This window comes from Eumetopias jubatus, unplaced genomic scaffold (genome assembly GCF_037043125.1).
Source record: "Eumetopias jubatus isolate StellerSeaLion01/CBP00866 unplaced genomic scaffold, mEumJub1_p1.0 scaffold_13, whole genome shotgun sequence".
In the NCBI taxonomy this organism is placed as follows: Eukaryota; Metazoa; Chordata; class Mammalia; order Carnivora; family Otariidae; genus Eumetopias; species Eumetopias jubatus.
The window spans coordinates 534,584-557,603 of NW_028274819.1; the positions used below are offsets into that span (position 1 = coordinate 534,584).

At 50.5% G+C, this 23,020-nt stretch overlaps 1 protein-coding gene and 1 non-coding gene across 4 annotated transcripts in view; both read left to right on the forward strand.

Annotated features, from left to right (window-relative positions):
* AP2A2 (adaptor related protein complex 2 subunit alpha 2) overlaps window positions 1-23,020 on the forward strand; it is an 87,009-nt gene that overhangs the window by 34,433 nt on the left and 29,556 nt on the right. For 2 of the 3 annotated variants that reach the window (XM_028094190.2, XM_028094191.2), the window contains exons 2-5: window positions 4,737-4,805; window positions 17,702-17,844; window positions 19,446-19,639; window positions 22,498-22,627. In XM_028094190.2, the coding sequence (XP_027949991.1) occupies window positions 4,737-4,805; window positions 17,702-17,844; window positions 19,446-19,639; window positions 22,498-22,627 (536 nt within the window). The remainder of the gene's footprint in view (window positions 1-4,736; window positions 4,806-17,701; window positions 17,845-19,445; window positions 19,640-22,497; window positions 22,628-23,020) is intronic. The other variant, XM_028094194.2, reaches the window with a different exon arrangement.
* LOC114201574 (U6atac minor spliceosomal RNA) lies at window positions 11,557-11,681 on the forward strand. Its single transcript, XR_003607664.1, has one exon. It is a non-coding gene; the product is annotated as a U6atac minor spliceosomal RNA (small nuclear RNA).

Sequence of the window (23,020 nt, forward strand, 5' to 3'; positions counted from 1 at the left end):
AGGACACGTAAGGGACATTAAGTTGTGGAAGTCCTAGTGCGTTCCACCGTGTTCTTGGCTGTCTGGCAGCTGGGGATGGAGGCCAGGCCAGATCCCATATAGCTGACACCTTGCTGTTCCCTGGGGGCTTGTGATGCTAACAGCTGTCGCCTCCCTGCTCGGTTCCAGTCAGTCCTTCAGGAGGACGCCAAATGGTGATGTTCTCATTCCTTTTCATTGCTGTGTTGGAATGCTTTTACCAAGAGACCCTTCCCTTCCTGTGTGATTACTCAGGGGGTTGCTTCATGTGGAAGAGGCAGGAGAGCTGCTGGTTCTTTCCTTTTACTTCCCAGTTTTCAGCTTAACTTGTTCCTTAATATCCTCTCAAGGTGACTAATTAGGTGCTTTTTTTTTTTAAATATAATTTTGAACTCATGGATTTAAATGTTTTTGTGATTTTTGACCACTGCACTTTTTATCCTTTTTGAAGCTCAGGCTGTCCCCCCTTTGGCTAATGGACTCTCTTCATTTGGGTGCTGAGTGTTCCTGACATGGCCCTGGTTGTATGTGGTCTTCAGTGGTCCTTGTGAAGTCCAGGCTTGTCGTGGGCCTCGCCCAGTCGTGGAGCCAGCAGTTTTACCAGGAAGCCTTGTTTCTTGTAGTGGGAAATGGTGCTCCCAGAGCACGATCTGGGGGTGGGAGTGCTCATGGCTACCAGACGCCATTGTTCTAAGCCTCCTCAGAGGACAGCTCTAGGAGATACACATGTAAAATGTCTCACGAGGTCATTGTGGACTCCAGCTCAGTTCGGGACAGCCAGGGTTTTCTGTTGAACCTCCCCCACACCAGGAATCTCAAGGGTGCTGGGGGTGACTGGGTAGGCTACCTCCCGATCACTTGTGACCTTTACCCTGTTGCACCCATGACAGGCTCTGAGCCTGCCACTGTCAGTGTGGTGAGTGGGGACACCTGGCCCAGCCTCCTCTCCTGCCCCGCAGCTGTGCTTTATCTGTGTGTGTGCGCCAATACCCGCATGCTCTCCTTCTTCACCCGCACTTGGGTGCTGTTCCTTTGATGTCCCCAGAAACTTCGGCTGTCCACTCATTCACATGGAGTGCCACAGGCGGCCTAGGGCACGCTTATGGTGCTCTGGGTTCTCACGTTGATCACGTTTGTGCTGGGCACACGAGGGGCTGATTGTGCTGGATGGAAAGTCCTGGTCTCACGTTTCCTTTCGGCACAGAGCTCAGATGTCACACCCTTTTCTTCTGTTGTGAAGCAACGCCGGAATCTGAGGGTATCTTCTGATTCTCCTTCTCATATAAGCTGCTTGCTCTTTCTTCTTAGATGTTCAAAGGATTTTTTTTTCCCTTTAAAGTCCAGTATTTTTATTAGAATAGGTGTTGGTTTGTGTTATTTGGGGTCAATATTCCCAGGTACAAGTGTGGTAATTTCAGGAAATGTCTTTTCAAATGACGCATTGCAGTTTGTTCTGCTGCTTAGTTGGCGGTCTTCCTCCTGCTGGCCATATGTTGTGTCTTTGTCTCTTTTCAATATTTGCTACTTTTTCTTGAATCCTTTATTTCATTCTTCATTTCTGTTTGATTTAAATGATGTTCCTCCTTGTATCTTCCACCTCTGTCAAGGCCTTTGTTGTGTTTATTTGTTCTTGGATTCCTTCTAGGTTATTCTTCATTTCTGGAATGATTTTTTTAAATTTTTAATTTACTTGACTTCTGTTACCTAATATCTGAATTTTTCTAGTTGAATTTTAGATGTCTTCTGTATTTTTCTTAATGTCTCTCCACTTATTTTGAGAGAGAGGGCTCTGAGTTTGCTCCCTTCTGTTGGGGCGTCTTCCTGAGGCACTTTCTTTGTTCGTGGGGATAGTGTTCTCCCTCTCTTTCCCTTTGTTCTTATCGTCTCCTTGTGCGGGATTTGACCTCAGTCCTTGCCTGTTACTTATTTTTATGTGAAGTTGGTTTTCTGAGCTGTTGGTGGAGGCTCGGTCCAGGGTGGCTTTCCTGCCGCACAGCGCTCCCCTCCCTCTGCTGTCTTTACCTGGTGGCTGCTCCCAGAGTTTCCCAGGCCCTGTCCCACCTCTGTGGGCCTTCCCTGTCCCACTGGCCCCTCCTGCTCGGTGTGACTCAGAGCAGGCCCCTGGGCTGTGCTTGGTGGGAGACTGCTCCAGCCCCCAGGTCTTCACACTCAGCTTTCTGAGTTCACCTAGGTCTGCTTTGGGCTCTCCTGCCCTCCCGTCTAGCCGATGTACCACTTTCCTCTCTCCCTTCTCTCATGCCGATGAATTGCACGAAGTCCCATGGCTTTTGGTGGTTTTCCTTTTGAAGGAGTGTGCTCAGAGATGAAAAGTGACTTCCCCTTAGTTGCAGAGGTCACAGGGGCTGCTCTGGGATTCCAGCCTCACGTGCCCGGCTCTAAAGCCTGCTCCTGGCACATGCTCGTGCCTCGGCTCCAGGAGAATCCTCACCTGCCCTGACTGAAAAAAAAAATAAGTCTTTGTGTGTTTGTTGTAAATTGGCCTCTTTAAGAAAACTTTGGGTACAAGGCCGCAGCTTCTTGCCTCACCCTTGGTCGTGTTCCACGGATGGAGCGTGGTTCCAGCATTTGTTTCTGTTTCTCCTGGTGGTTACCCCTATAACTTTATGTGCTTTTACTTTTATTTAGTGATTTTCCAATCTTGGGTAATATCTGCGGGTTTTATGAAAGCTCATTTAGCTCATTTAGCACTACTGCTTCTTTCCACTGCTTCCCAGTCTTTTCCTTATCTCTGCTGTAGATCTGACCCCTTTTGACTACACAGCGTCGGTTTCTGCCACTCAGGGTCTCTTTTCCTGTAAGGTTTGAGTAGGTGGAGTCGAGTGCCCACAGCAGAGAAGCAGCACAGAAATGGATTCCTGCGCACCTTGTGAGAGGCACACATGTCCACACATGGAGTCACAGGCGTGCACATACACGCAGATGCTCACACACGCATACACGGGAGCACACTTACACCCAGGCACACATCCATGCTCGCACAAACACAGGCACACACGGGCACATGCACACTCAGATGCACACACGTGTGCGGTGCTTTGTCTTCTACACTCAGTCCAGGCTGTGTTGTGAAGCTGCCTGCAGTCTTTGTGGGTGTGAAGCAGAAGGCTACCGAGATATCATTTGCATGGCCACTTGAGCCAGGTCCAAAAAGCCTACTTGAGGAAAGGTAACACTTTTTAAGAATGATTTAAGAAACAGTTTGCCCTTGACCTGCCACCCTGGGCCATTAAAACCCACTGCACTACCTGGTGCCCCCTTTCCCTCCCCTTCCCTCCCCTTCAGGGAGCCTCTGGCTGCTCCTTACCTTAGCTACTGTGACTGGCTCTGGCCTGCATGACGTCAGGGCTGGTGAGGGTGCTTGGATGCTCCCTCCCAGCCTGCCTGCACCCCTTGTTCCCCACAGCTGACTGTGCTGTGCTTGTGGTGTTAAAGGTCTCCAGCCCCCCGCCCCCCCCCCCCCCCCGCCTGGAACGGTGACTCCCTAAGGGCAGGAAGTGTTGTTTTAACCTACGTCTTGGCACCTTAAATGGTGCCTGGTGAGTGAGCCTGCCATGTGGCCCTGTCCTCACCCCAGCTGCTCTGTCGGGGGCTTTCTAGGGCCCTATTTTTTAGCAAGTTAGTAGTAAAAGATAAATGATGTTCTGGGGGAGTCCTGGAGAGAGGGAGGTTGCTTTGCTGGAGGAGGAGGCGAAGGAGGGCTGAGCATGTGGGCAGCATTTCTGGAGGAGGACATAGGTGCGCCCTGTGTCTGGGCATCTGTTCTGGGGGGGCCTTTCCTCCCACTGCAAATACTGTCACTAATGCAAGGGCTCGCCTGGAGAGGGCACTTGAGAGTAAACTTGGTTCCTGCTTTCACAAAGTGGTGGGAATTTACAGAGATGTGTTTTCATATACAACTCACCATGCCCTGTGTGATGAATCATTTCTTATATTTTTACTGCACTTGTCAAGGTGTGTAGCCCTTAGAAAGTCTCCCACGCTCTCTAGGCCTTCGTTTCCACACTTGGCCAAGGTGGAGAAAAACTGAACATGGTTCGATCCCCATTCCACGTCTGACATGCTCCATGCACACAAATATTTGTTGGATTAAGTCCAACTTAGCAATCTAGCATGTGGTGAAAGTTTGACTGTCATGTATATAATGTACCTTCCATCTCTTTTACGTGTAAAGGAGAAAACTTCCTAGACCTCATCACATATGGTAAAGATGGATTTATCAGATTTTGTAGGTCGGTGATTTCATAGAGAAAGATTAGAAGCCTATTGTAGTTAAAACTTTATACTTTTAAAAAAATTATCCATGGCAGTAACAATCAATTTTAGGAGTAAACTATTAGTTGATAACGATTTATTGTGGAAAGTGTTTAGCAGGTATTTTGAGTGCTTTTAGTTCCAGAACTGTGGCAAAAGGTAGGATTAAATATGGCATTGTAGACCCCTCCCTTTCTAAGAGTGGCTGCTTTTCTGTGTGGTGCTTACAGACTTGCCCTGTTTTGACCTGGGGGGGCCTGTGTGAGGGCCCAGCTTCTGTCCCAGCCACCTCCCTACTGGTTTTGGCTGCTGGCAGATTGCTTCTTTCCTCGCCTCCTAAAAGCAGTGGTTCTGCCTTTGAGTCTGATGTGTTGGTCTTGTCAGGGGACAGGCGTTTGCTCAGAAATCAGTTAAAGTAAGAATGCATTTGTGTTCTCCCTTTTTAGGCAAAAGTAAAGAAGCGGAAATAAAGAGAATAAACAAAGAACTGGCAAACATTAGATCAAAATTTAAAGGTAAGTGTGTTCAATCTTTTTCATGAAATGGGCTTTTGTAAATTTTATACAGTGGGGACTAGTCTTCTGATGCCATTTTAATTCTTTCCACTTCAAACCAAAGTTCTGAGCACAATTACTCTCAGGCTCTGTTAGAATTAAAATGTGTTTAAAGATTTTATTTATTTATGAGAGAGAGAGAGAGAGCGCGCAAGTATGAGGGGCAGAGGGAGAGGGAGAGAGAGAGAATCTCCAGCAGACTCCCTGCTGAGTGCGGAGCCTGACGCAGGGCTCAGTCCCACGACCCTGAGAGCATGACCTGAGCCGAAATCAAGAGTCAGACGGTCAACTTACTGTGCCACCCAGGTGTTCCTAGAACTAAAACGTGTTTAAAGTCAAGCCATTGGTTGCTTTTGACTTTGACAACTCGTGTAGAATTAACCAGGTAGGGTGGCCCCTTCCTGGACCCGGCCTTTTCCCTGAGCTGGTTCAAAGTATGAATCTCAAAGAAATGCTCTGCCTGAGGTTGCTCGTTATTTGTTTCAGGTATCACAAAGTAATTAAGCACTTCCCGTAATGAAGTGTGTTTGGCTTTGTGAATGAATGTACCACATGACCTAATCCACTCCGGTAGACTGCCTCAGGTAGACCACCACTTTCCTTGACCACCCCCATTTTGAAGAACTGTCAAGTGTAGGTTTTCAGTCTTGAGCCTTTGTTTTTAAGCCTCTACTTTTTCCAGGTTTGAGATCTGGTTCAAGCCTCTGCACAGCCCGAGTGTGGCTCAAGTTGCCTGGAATCAGTGAATGGAGAGAGAGCTAGGACTGAATCCAGGGAGCTTGTAGGGATGGGTGGAGGGCAGAATTTCTAGGAATGGATGGTTTTTCAGGACTTGAGAATGGATATCCTATGTTATCAAGTGATGCAAAAACTAGTGGAATTTGGGTATTTCTCTTTTGAGCCCTAGGGAAAGTATTATGTTTTCATATTTTTAACTGGACCTAAGGATCTTTCAGAAGGTCTGTGAAACTTCTGAAATTGTATGTGAAAAGGTTTGTCTTTTCATATATATATACAAAGACACATATGAATATATGTATATGTATATATATATTTTTTTTGTGGGGGGTCTATAACTTTCATTGCTTAGATTTTTTTTATTTATTTGTTTTTGTTATGATTTTATTTTTTAGAGCAGTTTTTGGTTCACAGGAAAATTGAGAAGACACAGAAATTTCCCATATACCCCTGCCTCCACACATTCACAGACTCCTCATTATTGACATCCCCAGCAGGGTGGTACATTTGTTACAGTTGATGAACCTACATGGACACATCGTTTTCTTTTTTTTTAGATTTTATTTATTTATTTGACAGAGCGCAAGCAGAAGCAGGGTGAGCTGCAGAGGGAGAGGGAGAAGCAGACTCTCCACTGAGGAGGAAGCCCGATCCCGGGACTCTGGGGTCATGACCTGAGCCACCCAGGCGCCCCTAGACATGTCTTTATCACTCAAAGCCCCCAGTTGACATTAGGGGTCACTCTTGGTGGTGTGCATTCTGTGATTTTGGACAAATGTGTGATGATATGTATCCACTGTCATAATACCATGCAGAGTAGTTTCACTGCCCTAAAAATCTTTTGTGCTCTGCCTGTTCATCCGTTCCTTCTCCCCAAACCCTGGCCGCCACTCATCTTTTTACTGTCTCTGTAGTTTTGCCTTTTCCAGAAGGTCACAGAGTTGGAATCCTATAGGATGCAGCCTTTCAGACCGACTTCCTCCACTCAGTCAGATGCCTTTAAAGTTCCTCCCCGTCTTTCCATGACTTCATGGCTCCTTTCTCTTTCGTCACAGATGCATAGGCCAGGGTTTGGATGGGCCACAGTGTGTTTATCCGTCCACCTACTGAAGGACATCTTGGCCGCTTCCAAGTTGCATCAGTTACGAGTGTCGTGGCTAGAGCTATAAATAAAGCTGCTGTGAACATCCTGGGGGTAGGTTTTGGGTGGACATAAGCTTTCAGCCCCTTTGGTAAAGACCAGGGAGCGTGACTGCTGGATCGTGTGGTGACAGTGCCCCCCGTGCATCCCCTTCAGCCACAAAAATGAGCGTTCCTGTGGCTCCATGTGCTCGCCAGCATCTGGTGCTGCCGGTGTTCTGGATTTGGGCCGTTCCAAATGGCTAAAGTGGTTCAAAGATTTTATTTATTTAGAGGAGGGGGATCTTACTGTTGTTTTAATGTGCATTTCCCTGGTGACATGTGATGTGGAGCATCTTTTCGTGGCTCGTTTGCCATCTGTGTATCTTCTCATCTTCTCCGGTGAGGGGTTTATAATTTTCATTGTTTCTTAAAGGGAACATCCCGTGGTGGTTATGATACGGTCCTGACGACCTGCAGACGCGTCCCTGCTCCGATGCTTACTACCTGTGCTACGTCGTCAGCTTACTTACTCTGGGTCTTTGCTCAGCCACGAAGTGGGGTGCTGGTGATCATCTTGGGCTGGGTTCTCTGTGAAGCAGACCCTGAGATGGGCTTAGAGAACAGAGGATTTAGGAGAGAGGAGCACCAGTGAGAAGTGAAGGGAGGGAGAGGGCTAGAGGCAGGCAGAGGAGGCGCCACATGGAAGCTGGTCCGTAGGGAGCTTTGGGGTGAAGATTGCCTGCTAGAGGCATCTGGCATTGGGTGGGAATGGCTGGGCCCTTGTATCACCCCTTGCTCACCTGTGGCTCGAAACCAAGGAAGGCAGTCCCTGACAAACCTAACCCTGCCAGCTAACCACACTCTCGGCAGCTCCAGTCCTTAATTGAAGGGAGGGTTCGTGTCTGCTACACTATATCTATGTATGGAAATACGTATAAATTGCTTCATAGAAAATGAGTGCCTAATATATGTTAATTGTGTTGTTATTAAAAAAGAGTTCATAGCAAATAATCCTAAAATTTGTATGGAACCAGAAAAGACCCTGAATATCCAGAGGAATGTTGCAAAAGCAAAGCAAAGCTGGTGGCATCACAATTCTGGACTTCCAGCTCTATTACAAAGCTGTCATCATCAAGACAGCATGGTACTGGCACAAAAACAGTACATAGATCAATGGAACAGAATAGAGAGCCCAGAGATGGACCTTCAACTCTATGGTCAACTAATCTTCCACAAAGCAGGAAAGAATGTCCAATGGAAAAAAGACAGTCTCTTCAATAAATGGTGTTGGGAAAATTGGACAGCCACATGCAGAAGAATGAAACTGGACCATTTCCTTACACGACACACAAAAATAGACTCCAAATGGTTGAAAGACCTAAATGTGAGACAGGAGTCCATCAGAATCCTTGGGGAGAACACAGGCAGCAACCTCTTCGACCTTGGCCGCAGCAACTTCTTCCTAGAGACATCGCCAAAGGCAAGGGAAGCAAGGGCAAAAATGAACTATGGGGACTCCATCAAGATAAAAAGCTTTTGCACAGCAAAGGAAACAGTCAAAACCAAAAGACAACTGACAGAATGGGAGAAGATATTTGCAAATGACATATCAGATAAAGGGCTAGTATCCAACATCTATAAAGAACTTATCAAACTCAACACCCGAAGAACAAATAATCCAATCAAGAAATGGGCAGAAGGCATGAAAAGATATTTCTCCAGGGAAGACATACAAATGACTACCAGACTCATGAAAACATGCTCTGGGCATCAGGGAAATCCAAATCAAAAGCTCAGTGAGATGCTGCCTCACACCAGTCAGAATGGCTAGAATTAACAAGTCAGGAAACGACAGATGTTGGCGGGGATGCGGAGAAAGGGGAACCCTCCTACGCTGTTGGTGGGAATGCAAGCTGGTGCAGCCACTCTGGAAAACAGTATGGAGGTTCCTCAAACAGTTGAAAATAGAGCTACCATACGATCCAGCAATTGCACTACTGGGTATTTGCCACAAAGATACAAATGAAGGGATCCGAAGGGGTACGTGCACCCCAATGTTCATAGCAACAGTGTCCGCAATAGCCAAACTGTGGAAAGAGCCAAGATGTCCGTCGACAGATAAATGGATAAAGAAGATGTGGTGTGTGTATATGTATGTGTGTGTATATATATATACTCACACACACACACACACACAATTGAATATTATGCAGCCATCAAGAAACATGGAATCTTGCCATTTGCAACGACATGGATGGAACTCTAGAGGGTATTATGCTGAGCGAAATAAGTCAATCAGAGAAAGACATGTATCATATGATCTCACTGATGTGAGGAATTCTTAATCTCAGGAAACAAACAGGGTTGCTGGAGTGGTGGGGGGTGGGAGGGATGGGGTGGCTGGGTGATGGACATTGGGGAGGGTATGTGCCATGGTGAGTGCTGTGAATTGTGTAAGACTGTTGAATCACAGACCTGTACCTCTGAGACAAATAATACATTATATGTTAAAAAAAAAAAGTAGGAAGGGAAAAATGAAGGGGGGGGAATCGGAGGGGGAGACGAACCGTGAGAGACGATGGACTCTGAGACACAAACTGAGGGTTCTAGAGGGGAGGGGGTGGGGGGATGGGTTAGCCTTGTGATGGGTATTAAGGAGGGCACGTATTGAATGGAGCACTGGGTGTTATATGCAAACAATGAATCATGGAACACTACATCAAAAACTAATGGGGATGCCTGGGTGGCTCAGTCGTTAAGTGTCTGCCTTCGGCTCAGGTCATGATCCAGGGTCCTGGGATCGAGCCCTGAGTCCTGGATTGAGCCCTGCATCCAGCTCCCTGCTCCACGGGAAGCCTGCTTCTCCCTCTCCCACTCCTGCTGCTTGTGTTCCCTCTCTCGCTGTGTCTCTCTCTGTCAAATCAATAAATAAAATCTTAAAAAACAAAACAAAACAAAAACTAATGATGTAATGTATGGTGATTAACATAATAAAATAAAAAAATAATAAATTAAAAAAAAAGTTCATAGCCCTCCAGATGGTAAATCTTCAGATTCTCTGAAGTTTTTTAGGGCAAATGTTTTAGGGCAAAAGACTTCTCTTGTTTCTTTTGTCTTTGTGCCTGCCTAAGCTAAGCTGTCCTGGATAGGGAAAGAGGTTCCCTCTTCTCTGTTAACCAGTTGGCATTATTGAGTGTGTATATGCCCTGGCTAGTAACAGAGAAGAGAAGACCTATCCTTTGTCCTCAGAAACGTGCACCCTGGGGCTACTGCTTCAGTTACGGCAGATTAGATAGTGTAGGTCTGTGTCATCCAGGAGAGAGAAATGTGAGTCACTAATGCAGACATGCGTATAATTCTAAATTTTCCAGTAGCCACATTTAAAAAAAGGAAAAAGCAGATGAAACTAATTTTAGGGGCACCTGGCTGGCTTAGTCACCAAGAGCATGTGACTCTCTTGATCTTGGGGTTGTGTTTGAGCCCCATGCTGGGTATAGAGATTACTAAAAAAAAACCCCCAAAACTTTAAAAAACCTATTTTTATTTAATCTAGTATGCTGCAACATGTAGTCAGTAGAAAAAGAGATCTCTTTCTATAAAGAGATACCTTAACATCTTTTTCATGCAAGTCTTTGAAATCTGGTTGTACGCTTAGAGCACACTTGGTTCAGATTGGCCACACTTCAGGTGCTTAGCAGCCATGTGTGTCTAGAAGCTGCCATGTTGGACTGTGCAGATGTCAGCCACACCTTCTACCGAAAGCAGAAAGAGACACAATATTAAAAAAGTCTTGAAAGTCTCATAGAGTGACAAGAAAAAAGGGTTCCTGAGACTCCTCTAGGAGGAGGTACGTGTCCACATAAGCAAGTACAGCACTGGGCTGTTTGTGCCTCGAGAGCATCTGCTAATCCCAAAGAAGGGGCTGTGAAACATGGACAATTTGGTCTCCATGAGAGTCAAGAGGGGTGGTTACCTGTCAGTGTGATTTTGTCTTCCAGGGGACATTGGCCACATCTGGAGACCATGCTCTGTGTCACAGCCAGGAGCGTGTGCACTGCCGCCATCTAGTGGGTGGAGGTCAGGGAGGCTACTAACTGTCCTACCATGCACAGGGCGGATGTCAAAGTGCCAGGGGTGGGAACCCTGGTCTAGGAGAAAGATCAAAGCCCAGAGCCCACCAGAAGTGGAGACCCTTCCACGTTACACTGAGACTTTCAAAGGCAGGGCCCTCAGGGCAGGAGTGAACTGTCACAGATGTGCAGCGGGGCTTTGGACACCTGGGTGCCCCCCAGAAGCCCCACTTGGCTTCAGGTAAGAGAACAGCCCTCCGGAGGCGGGCACTGTCACTGGAGGTGCACATGATTCCTACGACTGATTTCTCACACTCAGCGTCTGGCATACAGTCACAGTGACCATGCACGTCAGGACAGCATGAGCAAGACCAGCAGAGACAATTATGGAGAGTCTGAGGCTAGATTCAGGTCATAGTAAAGAAGTAAGTCTACCATTTTTAAAGAAAAGGCATGCTTGAAATTTTGAGCAGGAGACTTGTGGTGTAAAAGGTGACATGGCAGATCGTGAGATAGGACCAAATGGACATTCCAGAACCGAGACCTGCAGTAACCAGAATGCAGGACTCTGGGTTTCAGATAGCACATGTAATTGCGGAGGGATTAGCGCTCTGAATGATAGCTAAGAACCAAACCCGTCCTGGACACAGCACGGACGGGGGGCAAGTAAAGGACACAGCAGTGGGTGAGACAGAGGGGTGCAGTGAAAAAGTCTGAAAGGTGTAATCGGTGTCCCAGAGGAAAGGAGGGAGGATGTGACAGCTTGAAGACCGCATGAAATCGTGTGTGTGGAAGGAGAGAAGGTCCGTGCTCCCCTTGACAAGGATGGAAGAGGCCCTCGGGCCTGACAGCATGCACACGGGTGAGGCATTGCCACCTACTTTGTGGCATCTAACCGTCGTTTTTTTTTTTTTCCTAAATCCTTTGAAATCTAATTTGTAATTCTACCTTTCTAGATTTTATATATTGAGAATTTATTTTTCTGACCTCAGTAAATTGTTACATATTTTCAAAATTTTAATAAATTTGTGTATCCTAAAAAAAAATGTATGAAACTTACTGAACTGCAGTGAAACGTGCATAGACATGTTACCATGGAAACACAGAAGTCCAGAGACAGGCGGTCCTGGGAGTAGCCAGGTGAGGGGTGTGCTGTGTTGCTGGCTGGCAGGGCACACAGCGGACTGCAGGATGGCAGCGTGCTGAGCAGCCAGCTGGAGACTGTGCCCAGCAAGACTATCTTCTAAGAATGAAGCTGAAATGGAACTTTTTCCGACAAAAATGGAGTTTCCTACAAGTTTCCCACGAAATTCTGAAGAATGTACTTCAGGCCAGAAACAAATAATCCCAGAGGAGAGGTCAGAGGTGCGGAAGAAAAGGGAAGGAATGGTAAATATGTAGAGAACTGTGCACGATCGTTGTGCAGGAAACCGACTTGGGGAGTTATAAATACACGTGGAAGTAAAATACTTGACACCAAACAGACAAGAGGTGATAAAATGTTACAGTCCTAGGAACATTAGGAAGTTGCGTCTATAATCCCAGACCTTGCCTTCAAGAGAGCTGGAGGTGAATGGCTTCACTGGTGAGCTCTGTCGTTGGAGGAAAGGTGTGGGGCTTGGTCATGTGACGTGGCCTGTGGGATGTAGACAGTGTCTGCACACACTTTCAAACCTAGCTCGTTTCCACTCGCCCCTTGGGGGTCTTCCCATCACCTCCATAAGAACATGCTTTGGGTGCTGCTGTGCAGAGAGAAGGAGAGGCACCCTGCGCAGGCCTTGATCCCGCTCCTGGCTGGAGGCCACCCTTGCCGAGACTCATTAGCAAGATGTCGGTACTTGTCATGTAAGCCACTGAGTTTTGGGTGGAATGGGGTAGTTTTTATGACATTAACCGCACACTCTGTCTTGAAACTGTTGGAAAACAGCTGCTGTGTTAGAGTTTACAAGGACACGATGATTGCTTATCTCTGCTTGTCTGCAGTTTACCAGACGGTATACGCTAACTTGAATGACCGCTGGGTGTCCCCTAAGTTCTAGGGGTGCACACGTGAACAAAGAAGTTCCCATGAAGAACTTAGGTTATTGTAGGTGTAGAAAGACTTAACCCACAGCTTTTTATGGGGCAACTGTGAAAGCCCACTGTGAGGGGTGCACCATGTGCTGGCTCCCGACAGGGCCGGCTACACCAGTGCCCTGTGCTTTGCCAGTGCTGTCATCTTCTGTGCTTTTCTTCCTGGTGTATTTGACGGTGATGTTTTAAAAAATGGGCTGAGATATTTACTCACAGTAAAATTTGCTCATCTCAAGTGTGTACTTTGAATTTTGGCAGATGTGTGTATTTTTGCAGCCGTCAGCACAGACGGAACAGAACATTTCCAGCACCACGAATGTTCTCTTGTGTCCCTTGGCTCTCAGCCACCTTCCTCAGTCCCCAGCAGCCACAGGCTTTCTGTCACTGTAGCTTTGCTGTTTCTGGAGAAGTCACGTGAAAGGAACCGGGTATGAGGTCTTTCACGGCTGCGGTCTCCACTTGAGCCAGGGGGCACTCGCGAGGCCTGTGCTGGCGCCTCCGGGCGTGCTTCCCGCACAGCATGTGTACTTGCCCGGGGCACAGACGTTGTGAGTAAAGCTTGCCGACATTGGGCCAGCTGCGTCTCCTCTGTCCCTAAAGAGGACTTATCTTAGACGAATTTTGGCCATCACCACTGTTGAAAGAGACAGGATGGATGGGCCTTGAGAAGCATGAGTGACTGAGTGCGTGTTACCAGGTTAATCGCTGCTGGGGTGTGGCAGGAGGGGCAAGTGCCAGGGAGCAGTGAGTCCACAGGCTGACCTGGCTCTGTCCCCGATGGCAGGCGACTCTCAGGGGCACCTGCCTCCTTCCCTCCAGCCCCAGCACTTGAGAAAGAGGGAGCTTGTTTGTCCATGCACCTGGATGCAGTGGTGACTGACTCACTCTCCAGTCTTGTCTTATTGCTTAATACATTGTTACAGAAATACCAGGTTTTAGTCATTCTGATACAGAGCTTTTTTCACAGTTCTTGTTCTGAAATCAGCATGTGTCTTAAGAGCCATTGATACATGGTCCTCATAAACCTCTGTTGTGCTCTCACTTTGTCTCAGGCGCTGCTCAGCCCTGGGTGTGGTGTCCTGCTTTATTTCCGTATCAGCCCACTGAGGAGGGGCCCATAGAGAAGTTTGGGGGCCCCAGGGGTGCAGACTGGATCCCGATCCTCAGTCAGGATGTGGTGTGTGTGGCCTGCTTTCCTGCCTCCTCTCTACTCTGATCTTCACAGCCTGGGAGGGACACGAGCCACCCCCTTTCAGGCAGGAGAGGTGTGATTTCACATTTTGAAATTACTGGAATGAAAACACAATTCTAGCCCATGCTGAAATCAACATTTTGAGGACCATCTCAGTCCAGTCTGGTCAGGAGAGTGGAACCACATGTGTTAGAGGGACGGTCACTGTGGAGGACTCCTGAGCTCTGCTAAGGGTGACTACAAGGCCCAAGGAGGTAGTGTGGCCCCTTGGGGTGAAGGCGAGCCCCGAGGAGGACTGATTTGGAGGCCCCCTCCTTGGAACAAGGGGCTAGCTCAACTCCCTGGGGAGCAGAGAGGGTAGCTGGTTTGGCCCGGCCAAGGCACAGGCTATAGGGAGTCCAGAGGGTGGTGACTCTCCTCATGCAGGCGAGTAGCCTGGGGCTGCAGAGGGAATCTGGATGCTGGCGTGGGCACCGGGGCCATACTGAGAGTGCTGTGTGCAGGTTATGGGCAGGGTGGGGCCTAGAGGTTGTTGTGGGTCCTCACCCCAAACTGCAGGAGGGCCCCTTTGGTGGCCGTGTCCCTCTGATGGTTTTCTACCGAGATAGCCGTGAGGGAGAGGTATGCAGAGGGGTTCTGCCCGGGGCCATTCATGGAAGAGCCATTGGAACTGACCAGTGGCACGAGGACACTGTGTTCCACCAGAGAGTTCTGTACTTGGGAGAAGAACGAGGAGCCGGGCCCAGCAGTGCCCTGTGGAGGGCCGTCAGGATGCGAGGCTCCTCACACACACGGAGGGGGTTTCTGGTACACTCCGTGCTTGGGTCTGTGCTTTGGTCTGACTTGTGAGGGGGCCGCGTGAATGCACACGGAGCCAGCAAGCACACTTTGTTGACAGAAACAAGCATCTGGGCTGTGGAACAAGCAGAGCTTTTTGTTTTTGAGGCCTCTCACTGAGGCCAAAGTGCAGGTTCCTACACTTGGGCCCCTGGCATCTCCCTCCTACCCCAGGTCAAATGAGGCAGGGGGTGCTCTAATGTCACTCTTGAGCCCAGAGGTGACCTGGTCCCACAGTCTGCAGCCCTTGTAGCTGGCTGCTGCTGGGAAGGCTGGTGGCTTGAAACTTGCCAGAGAAAGCAGTGGAGTCACCGTGAACCCCACAGGCCTAACCCCAGACCATGTGAAGCTCCGCAGGAACCCCCCCAGCCAGACTCCAGCACACATCTTGGAAGTGACAGTGCTTCCCGTGGCAGCCAGGCTTGGGGAAGCCTGCCAAACCTACACGGGTTCCCCATGGCAGGCCCCAAGGCTGGGGCAATCAATGAAAGGCTTCCCCACAGGTCACTCTTGAGCAGGTGAGGAGCCCCTAGGAGCAGGTGGGGCCGCACGAGGAAGGTACCTGGGGGAGGCGTGTAGACAGTGTGGGCCCCGTATCCTCTGGGCTGACATTTCTTTCCCAATTGCACTGAGCTGTTGGCACAAATAGGCAAGTCTCCCTGCTGGTGCCCTTCGGGGGCGCAGGTTCCCTCTGCTATCCTCTCACTCGAGATGTAGCCCCTTTGGGTGTTCTGGCTTCTGGCAGGGTGGCCTGTTGACTCCCCTCTGGGCTGGGACCTGGGTTAGTCTGCAGCCCTCTGCAGTACCTTGTGAGCCCTCCAAACCGCATTCTGGGTATTGGCAATCACTGTCTCTCACAGCCGCCTCCGGGCTGAGAGATGCCTGATTGTTCTTGCCTTAGTGATGGCCCTTACTCTCTTGTAGGCTCAGCCTTGAAGTGTGTGCCTGCTTGAAGTCTCCCAGCATCACGGACGGCTGGCAGAGGGACCCAGTGTCCTGGGTCCTGCAGGAGCAGAAACCAGTTAGGCTGCTTTAGGGAAAGAGCCCCCAGGTGCTTCCGTGGCTGTCTCCACAGAGCTCAGTCTGACTGAGCTGTTAGTGCTCCCTTTTCCGACACTGCTGTGTTTTCCTTTAAGATGTGCTCTGAGTAGCAGGGACCAGTCCCCAGGAGGTGAGAGGAGGCCGGGTGGTATTTCAGGCTTGGTTGTCAAAGGAGGCTTCCGGAAGGCGATGGAGTCCAGGCTGGTTCTTGAAGGACAACTGAGTGGGGAGGAGATGGAGAGCATTGCTGTTTGCCCTGGGCTGCGTGCCCCATGCCTACATACGCTCTCCCACGCAGATGGGATGTGTCACCACCCAGGAAGTGACAGAGCAGATGAGTGAGTGGGGGGTGGTGGGGAGGGAACCAGGCCTTGCCTCCTTTTATACTGTTTGGTCATTAAATTATATGTCATATGTCAGTTTGTTGGTGAAAAGGAGGGAGGGTTTCTCAGAACTTCTCCAGGCGAGGTGACCAGCTGGTTGGCTGACATTGGATTATCATCCTAGGAAATCTTGGGCGGGGATCTTTCTTTTAGACCACCTTTGGGGTCAGCCAATGCTCATCCAGGGAGTACAAGTCTCCCGACTCCTTGCCAGTGATGACCACTGCTGTCCTTACCTTCCCATTTCCCCTGAGTCCGGTTCAGCCCACCTGTGACCCATGTGGGGCAGCAGAGTGTCACTGGAAGACCCAGTGCAATAAGATGACCAGTCTTTCTGGTTGTTACCTCTGTAGTCTGCTAGTGGTTGACTCGAAGGAATATTGTACCCTTGTCAGGTGAGGTAAGAACTTCTACTTAGGTGGTGCAGGGTGGTCCTTTTTAAAATAGCATTTTGTATTCTGCCGGTGATGTGTCTTGAACCCACCTTGTCACAATCTCTAGTGAGGGGCTCAGTCGTGCTGTGATTAGGTTGAAGACATGGGCCCCTCTGGTCTTTTTTTTTTTTTTTAAGATTTTATTTGTTTTAGAGAGAGAGAAAGAGCGAGCATGGGCGTTGGGGGGAGCAGCAGAGGGAGAGGAACAGGCAGACTGTGCTGAGTGCAGAGCCCGACATGAGGCTCGATCCCACGACCCTGCCATCACAAGCTCCTGAGTTCACGACCTGAGCCGAAACCAACAGTCAGACGCTCAACTGACTGAGCCACCCAAGCGCCCTGCTCCGGTCTTCTTGTGTGTGATTTCTGTGGGTGGCGGTGATTTGTCCTAAAATTGAAGTGAAAGGGGGATCATTTAGAGCACACTTGCCTGCCTTTGTTAATAAACTTATTTAAAAGACTGACTCTGGGGGGCACTGGGGGGCTCAGTCCGTGGGCATCTGCCTTCGGCTCAGGTCATGATCCCAGGGTCCTGGGATCGAGCCCTGCATTGGGCTCCCTGCTCCGTGGGAAGTCTGCCTCTCCCTCTCCCGCTCCCCCTGCTTGTGTTCCCTCTCTCACTGTCTCTCTCTCTGTCAAATAATAAAATAAAATCTTAAAAAAAAAAAAAAAAAAAAGACTGACTTGCTGGTGTAAGTTGGGGCTGGCTCCAGGGCCCTGGCAGGGCGGTCTTGGGAGGGCAGAACCCTTGCTGCCAGGGATTCTGGTTTCTGTTTTTTAAGGGAAGCCAAACCTTTGGATTCTGATGTGCACCACCTGGTCTAGAAACATCACTTGCACTCAGCACAGCTGTGCCATGTGTCTGGTGGGCGGCTGCTCCTCTGTGGCAGGCCAGCCCACGCTTTCTGTTGTCTGGCTCCTGCTGATGACTTCTCTGCTCTCCCCGCCTCACCCACCTTTTCTGTAGGTGACAAGGCTCTTGATGGCTATAGTAAAAAAAAATACGTCTGCAAGTTGCTCTTCATCTTTCTCCTGGGTCATGACATTGACTTTGGGCACATGGAGGCCGTGAACCTGCTGAGCTCCAACAGATACACGGAGAAGCAGATCGTGAGTGTCGCCGAGGGGGTCAAGGGCTCAGGGTGGGGCTGGCATTGAAGACAACGAGGTGGCCTCAGGGCCTCCCTCTCCTCCGGGAAGTAGTCCTGCGAAGGGGCTCTTTTCCTGTGCAAGGTTCTTCTGATAAGGTGGCTATTTCTTTTCTTGCTCTTTCTTTACAACTTCCCCGCAGCTGGGAATTTGCTGTGGGTCTAGCCAGACGCTGCACGAAGTCTGGGTTGGATGTGATGGGTGTCTTGGACATGCCTGTTTCCTTCCCTGCAGGAAGGCTGATGCACCGGCACAGATCCCTCCCCTTGGTGGCCTCTGGTACAACTTTCTGTTTCTGACAAGGACACCGCAGCCGCATGGTTTACGAGCTGCAGCTGCAGATGGGTGTGCCCGTGCCTTGCTGTCAGCTTCTGGAGCCTTCCTGGATGGTGCTAGTACTGGGCACCTGAAGCCCTCTCAAGCTTTGTAACTTGAGCCCTGTAATCTCCTGGGAGTAATGATACTTTTATGTTTTCTGCAGTGTTGCAAAGTAACAGTTTTCTCTGTCCAAAAATTTAACTTTCAGCAAGTAAAAAAAAAAGACAACCAAAAACTCTAGATCCCCCAGGAATTTTGTAAAGTATTGGTATTTACCCAATAAGAATTTGGGTGTCTGCCATGGACCAAGCAGTGCGCTGGGAGGCCCCTGGGGACATAGTGACCAGAAGCAGACGTGGGCCCTGCTCTTTTCTAGTGAGGAGATGGAATCATCCGCCCCACAGAGAATTATAGCTGCGGCTGGTGCCCAGGGAAGGAGGTGTGTGGCGCCCTCTGGGACCCAGTGAAGGCTGTGGCCAGTAGAGAAGGTCCCCTGGGGAGGGCATCCTCTGAGTGGGCACAGAACGAGGAGGAGTTAACTGGGGGAATGAGGGCAGACAGAGAGCAGGTAGCACCCCGCCAGGGGCATGTGCAGGGAGTGCAGAGCTGAAGGGGCAGCAGTGTCTGGAATGGAGGCGAGGATGTGGGTGTGCGGTAGGGCCTTTCTCCCAAGACCAACAGGAAGCTGCATAGGAGTTCACCTGCGTGGTCAGGGATCAGATGAGTCTCAGGAAGGCCACTGTGTCCCCCTGCCTGGGGAGGGTGCAGACAGGGGGTGACATAGGGCTGCAGTTTAGCCAGTGGTGAGGGGGAGCTGAGGGCACAGAGGCAGATGGAGAGAGGGGTAAAGCTGCAGTCCGCAGGGTTTCTGGAACTCACTGCACTTTCTGAGGACCTTCCAGTCAGGGTTGACCCTGTTCAGGACAGCAGTGAGTCCAGCATGCTCACACATGGTACCACGGATAGGTGGGTGGGACGGGCGGCAGGAGTGGGGACCAGGGGCCATCTGGCTAAGTGCCTCTCAGGTGAGTCCCACAGGGCTGTTTCACGGCAGAGCCGGAAGCAGACACTTTGCTTCTTTCACGGAACTGGTGTTTTCATCAGAGTGGCCTGACTCCTCCTGCAGGACACAGGCAGACCGGAGGCCTCAGGAGGCTCCCTAAGGCTGGACGTGTGTGCATTGCTGTCCCGTGTTGGTTCCAGTGGTCATGAGCTCTCTGTCCTGTTCTCTCTCTGGAACCCAGGGCTACCTCTTCATCTCTGTGCTGGTGAACTCCAACAGCGAGCTGATCCGGCTCATCAACAACGCCATCAAGAATGACCTGGCCAGTCGGAACCCCACCTTCATGGGTCTGGCCCTGCATTGCATTGCCAATGTGGGCAGCCGCGAGATGGCCGAGGCCTTCGCCGGGGAGATTCCAAAAATCCTCGTAGCTGGGTATGTCTCTTGTGTGAAGTAAGTCGAATATGTAATTGCGTAAAGAATTTATCGGATGAGTTCATCTGCCTGTCTTAGGTGGTGGGAGACCCGTATGTTTAGGTGCCTGGGGACGTCCACTCATACCGTTGCTCCCCCAGTAACACCGGGGTTTAAAGTAGTTGAAAGAAGAACGCTGCCAACCACAACCAACCAAGAAGGGCCGTGGAAGAAGGGACACAGTCATCCTGTGGTGTGGCATAGGGCCCCTTCTTGCCCTTTCTCAGGAGCATTACTGAGGAAAAGGTCGAACACCCAAATCTTGAGGATTCTTAGAGACCCACCTCCATCCCCTTGAATTTGGAGAGAGGCTACACAGGGCTGAGCAGGCAGCTGTGGAGGAGTTTGAAACCACCCTGGGCTGTCCAGTGCCATGGGGTGTGGCAGAGGCAGGGCCCTGCTTTGTGTTCTGGGACTCTGCTAAGTTGAGAAACTAACCCAGGGCCCACACCTTGGTGACATGTCTGGCTCAACAAGGGCTCCAGTCCCAGGCACTTTGTCAGGACTTGGGGGACCAGCTCCTCCAGGATGACTGGCAGTGAGCAGACCGAGGCCACAGTGTTCTGAGTGTGGATGCCAGGGATGCTGCTCCACATCCTGCAGTGCATGGGACGCCCCGCCCCAAGGATCGGCTGTGCCTTGGGGGCAGGCCCTGATCTAGATGAGTGATGAGAAGGGCTGTGGCCTCACAAGCTCTGGAGGAGTGTCTGAGGTGTGTGCCGTCAGAGGCAAACAGGCCAGGCTGGAGGCGAGGCCCTAGAGGACTGTGAGTGGGGAAGGCTGACAGACGGCGCGCCAGGAGCAGGTTGTGCACTGGAAGGGGCTGCAGAGCTGAGGAACCAAGTGGGGGGCCGAGATGATGCCATTCCATGTCTGCCGATGGGGCCTGCAGGGCACGGCGGGCACCCTGAGAACAAAGTCACCAAGATGGAAGAGGCTTCGGGTCCGTCCGGAAGATGGCTGGGGAGGGTGTGGGCTCAGGGCCTGATGGCACTCTCTTCCTCCTCTGTTAGTGCTGCTTCAGGTCTGGCAAGGCCTTCCCTGGTCCTCTTTGCTCCCTCTGGCCGCTGCATGGCCCCTTCCCCGTTGCTGGTGCACACCAGTGAACATGTCTGTGTACTGCCTGCCTCTGCCCTCAGAAGGCAAGCTCCCTGGGGGCTGAGGTTTTTGTCTACTGTGGTTGTTGCTTTATTTCCAGCATTTTGAACCATACTTGGTATATGGTACGTGCATTATAAATACCTGTTGGATGAATGAGGTGCAGAACAGAGGTAATCTCTGGCAAGTATTCAGATGATAATTCAAGAACCTTCTCCTGAAATAAAGGATGGGCAGCATTTGCAGATTGAAAGGACACAGAGGGTGCACAGTGTGGCCCAGCCTAGATGAGCACTGAAGCGGACGGGTGAGAAGAAGGGCCTCTGCTGCAAGAAGACAGAGCCGTGTCTGCGAGTTACGAGGCCTGGGGGCCCCCATGGGGCCACGCCCAGCTGAAGTGTCTGTCAGAGTCAGGGTCACAGAGTATAAAGTCACTGCGCCAAAATTGGCACATTGGGGATGGAGTGGTAGGGCTCAGTTGGCACTCAGAAAGAGAAGCTGCCCAGGTCCTGGGCTCTGGGCCCTGGGCCTGAGACAGAGCGGGAACAAAGTGGGCAACTTTCTCGCTGGCCTCCTCAGGGATGCTGGACGTTGGTCTCCTCTCTCCTTGAATGTTCTTCCCATGTGGGCGTTGGAGGCCTGTGGGAACAAGCGGGGTGGGAAGGCTCCCCCGGGCCTAGTTGGGATGCGCCGTTGCAAGCATGGAAACACACTGGCTAGTTGAAGCCCTCGTGGTTGTGCCAGGAGGCCTGCAGGGCGTGCTGCCAGAGAGAGGGGCACATTATCTGTTGCTACCCAGGGGTATTAGCATCCAACAGAATTTTTTACTAAGGTAATTTCTCTTTGGAGTGGCTTGGGGATTTCTCGTGTTGGGTGGACTCATTTAGAAATACGAAAGCTACCAGGGAGGTAGATGGGAAAGCTAGTCCCCAAACTCTTCTCTTCCCTCTGCGTGGAACAAGAGCCCCTTGCTGCTCTGACTAGAGCTTTAAGAACGCCGACTTGTTCTTTTTCAGATAGCCTGCACCGGCCTACTCCTTGGTGGGCCTGTTGCTTTCCCGGTTGCTCCGCAGAGCTCAGCTGGGGTTGGGGCAGGAGGGATAAACAGAGCATTGGGAACATTGTCTGCCCTCAAGCCTGAACAGGAAACCCTTCAAATGCCCCTCTCCTCGGGTGTCTGCAATTGTTCTGACCTAGCTTCTCATCGTTCCCTGCGTTCCTGGGGTGCTGGGCTCCACAGTGCAGGAGCCCTGCTTTTCCTAATCAGCCATGCTTCAGGGGCGGGAGGGAATCACCAGGGGAGCTCTGTGGTAGTGCAAGGCTCTGACACCGTCTGTTTTGACTATGGTTATTAAGTGAATTATAAGAAAAAAAAATCACTGTAATCCAAACAGAGAGGAACATTGGTTGACTATGCTCCATCTTGCATAGCCAAGGTCATGTTCAGCAGAACTGACACTTCTGGAGGTGAGAGGCTTCCCAGCAGGACTCTGTGCTGTCGATTGTCTTTGAGGTGGAGTCCGAAGCAAGTCTTTAGAGCAGCCAGCCGTCAGTGTCCAGACATGGTCCACACCAAGACCTCTCACAGGAGGTGGGCATGCCACCTGGTCTCCAGGTTACTCTGGGGTAGTCTCTGTGAGGCCCGGGGCCATGCTCAGCCTGTTGGGGCCACGTGGGGTGCCGGCTGTGTTCTTGCGTGACCACCAATGTCTGTCTTTCAGAGACACCATGGACAGTGTGAAGCAGAGTGCCGCCCTGTGTTTGCTGCGTTTGTACAGAACGTCTCCTGATCTTGTCCCCATGGGTGACTGGACGTCCCGAGTGGTGCACCTTCTCAACGACCAGCATTTGGTAAATGCCTTTAGATTAGCGTCCCCCCTCGCCACACCAAGTAACCGTTTTCTGGAATCGCCATTGTGAAAGCAGCTCAGTGTGGCTTCTTAGGCTGTGGGGAGACTTCCACAGCTCAGCCCATTGAGCGTGTGAGCACTTGGGGGCCTCTGTGGCTGGGGGAAGAGCTCCCCCCTTCCTGGGGACGGGACAACAGACGTGGCCTCTGGCCCACTGCAGAACTTGTCATCGGAAGGGCCTTCTGCATGCTAGCGCTGTGCAGATAAACAAGACAGAGACCAGTGTCTTCTGGAAATACCCTGTCCAGGGAGGGCACTCCACGTGATATGCTTGTCTGTCTGGGGTGTTGAGGAGGGCATCCTGTGACCCTGACCTAAGCTCTGGCATGGCCAC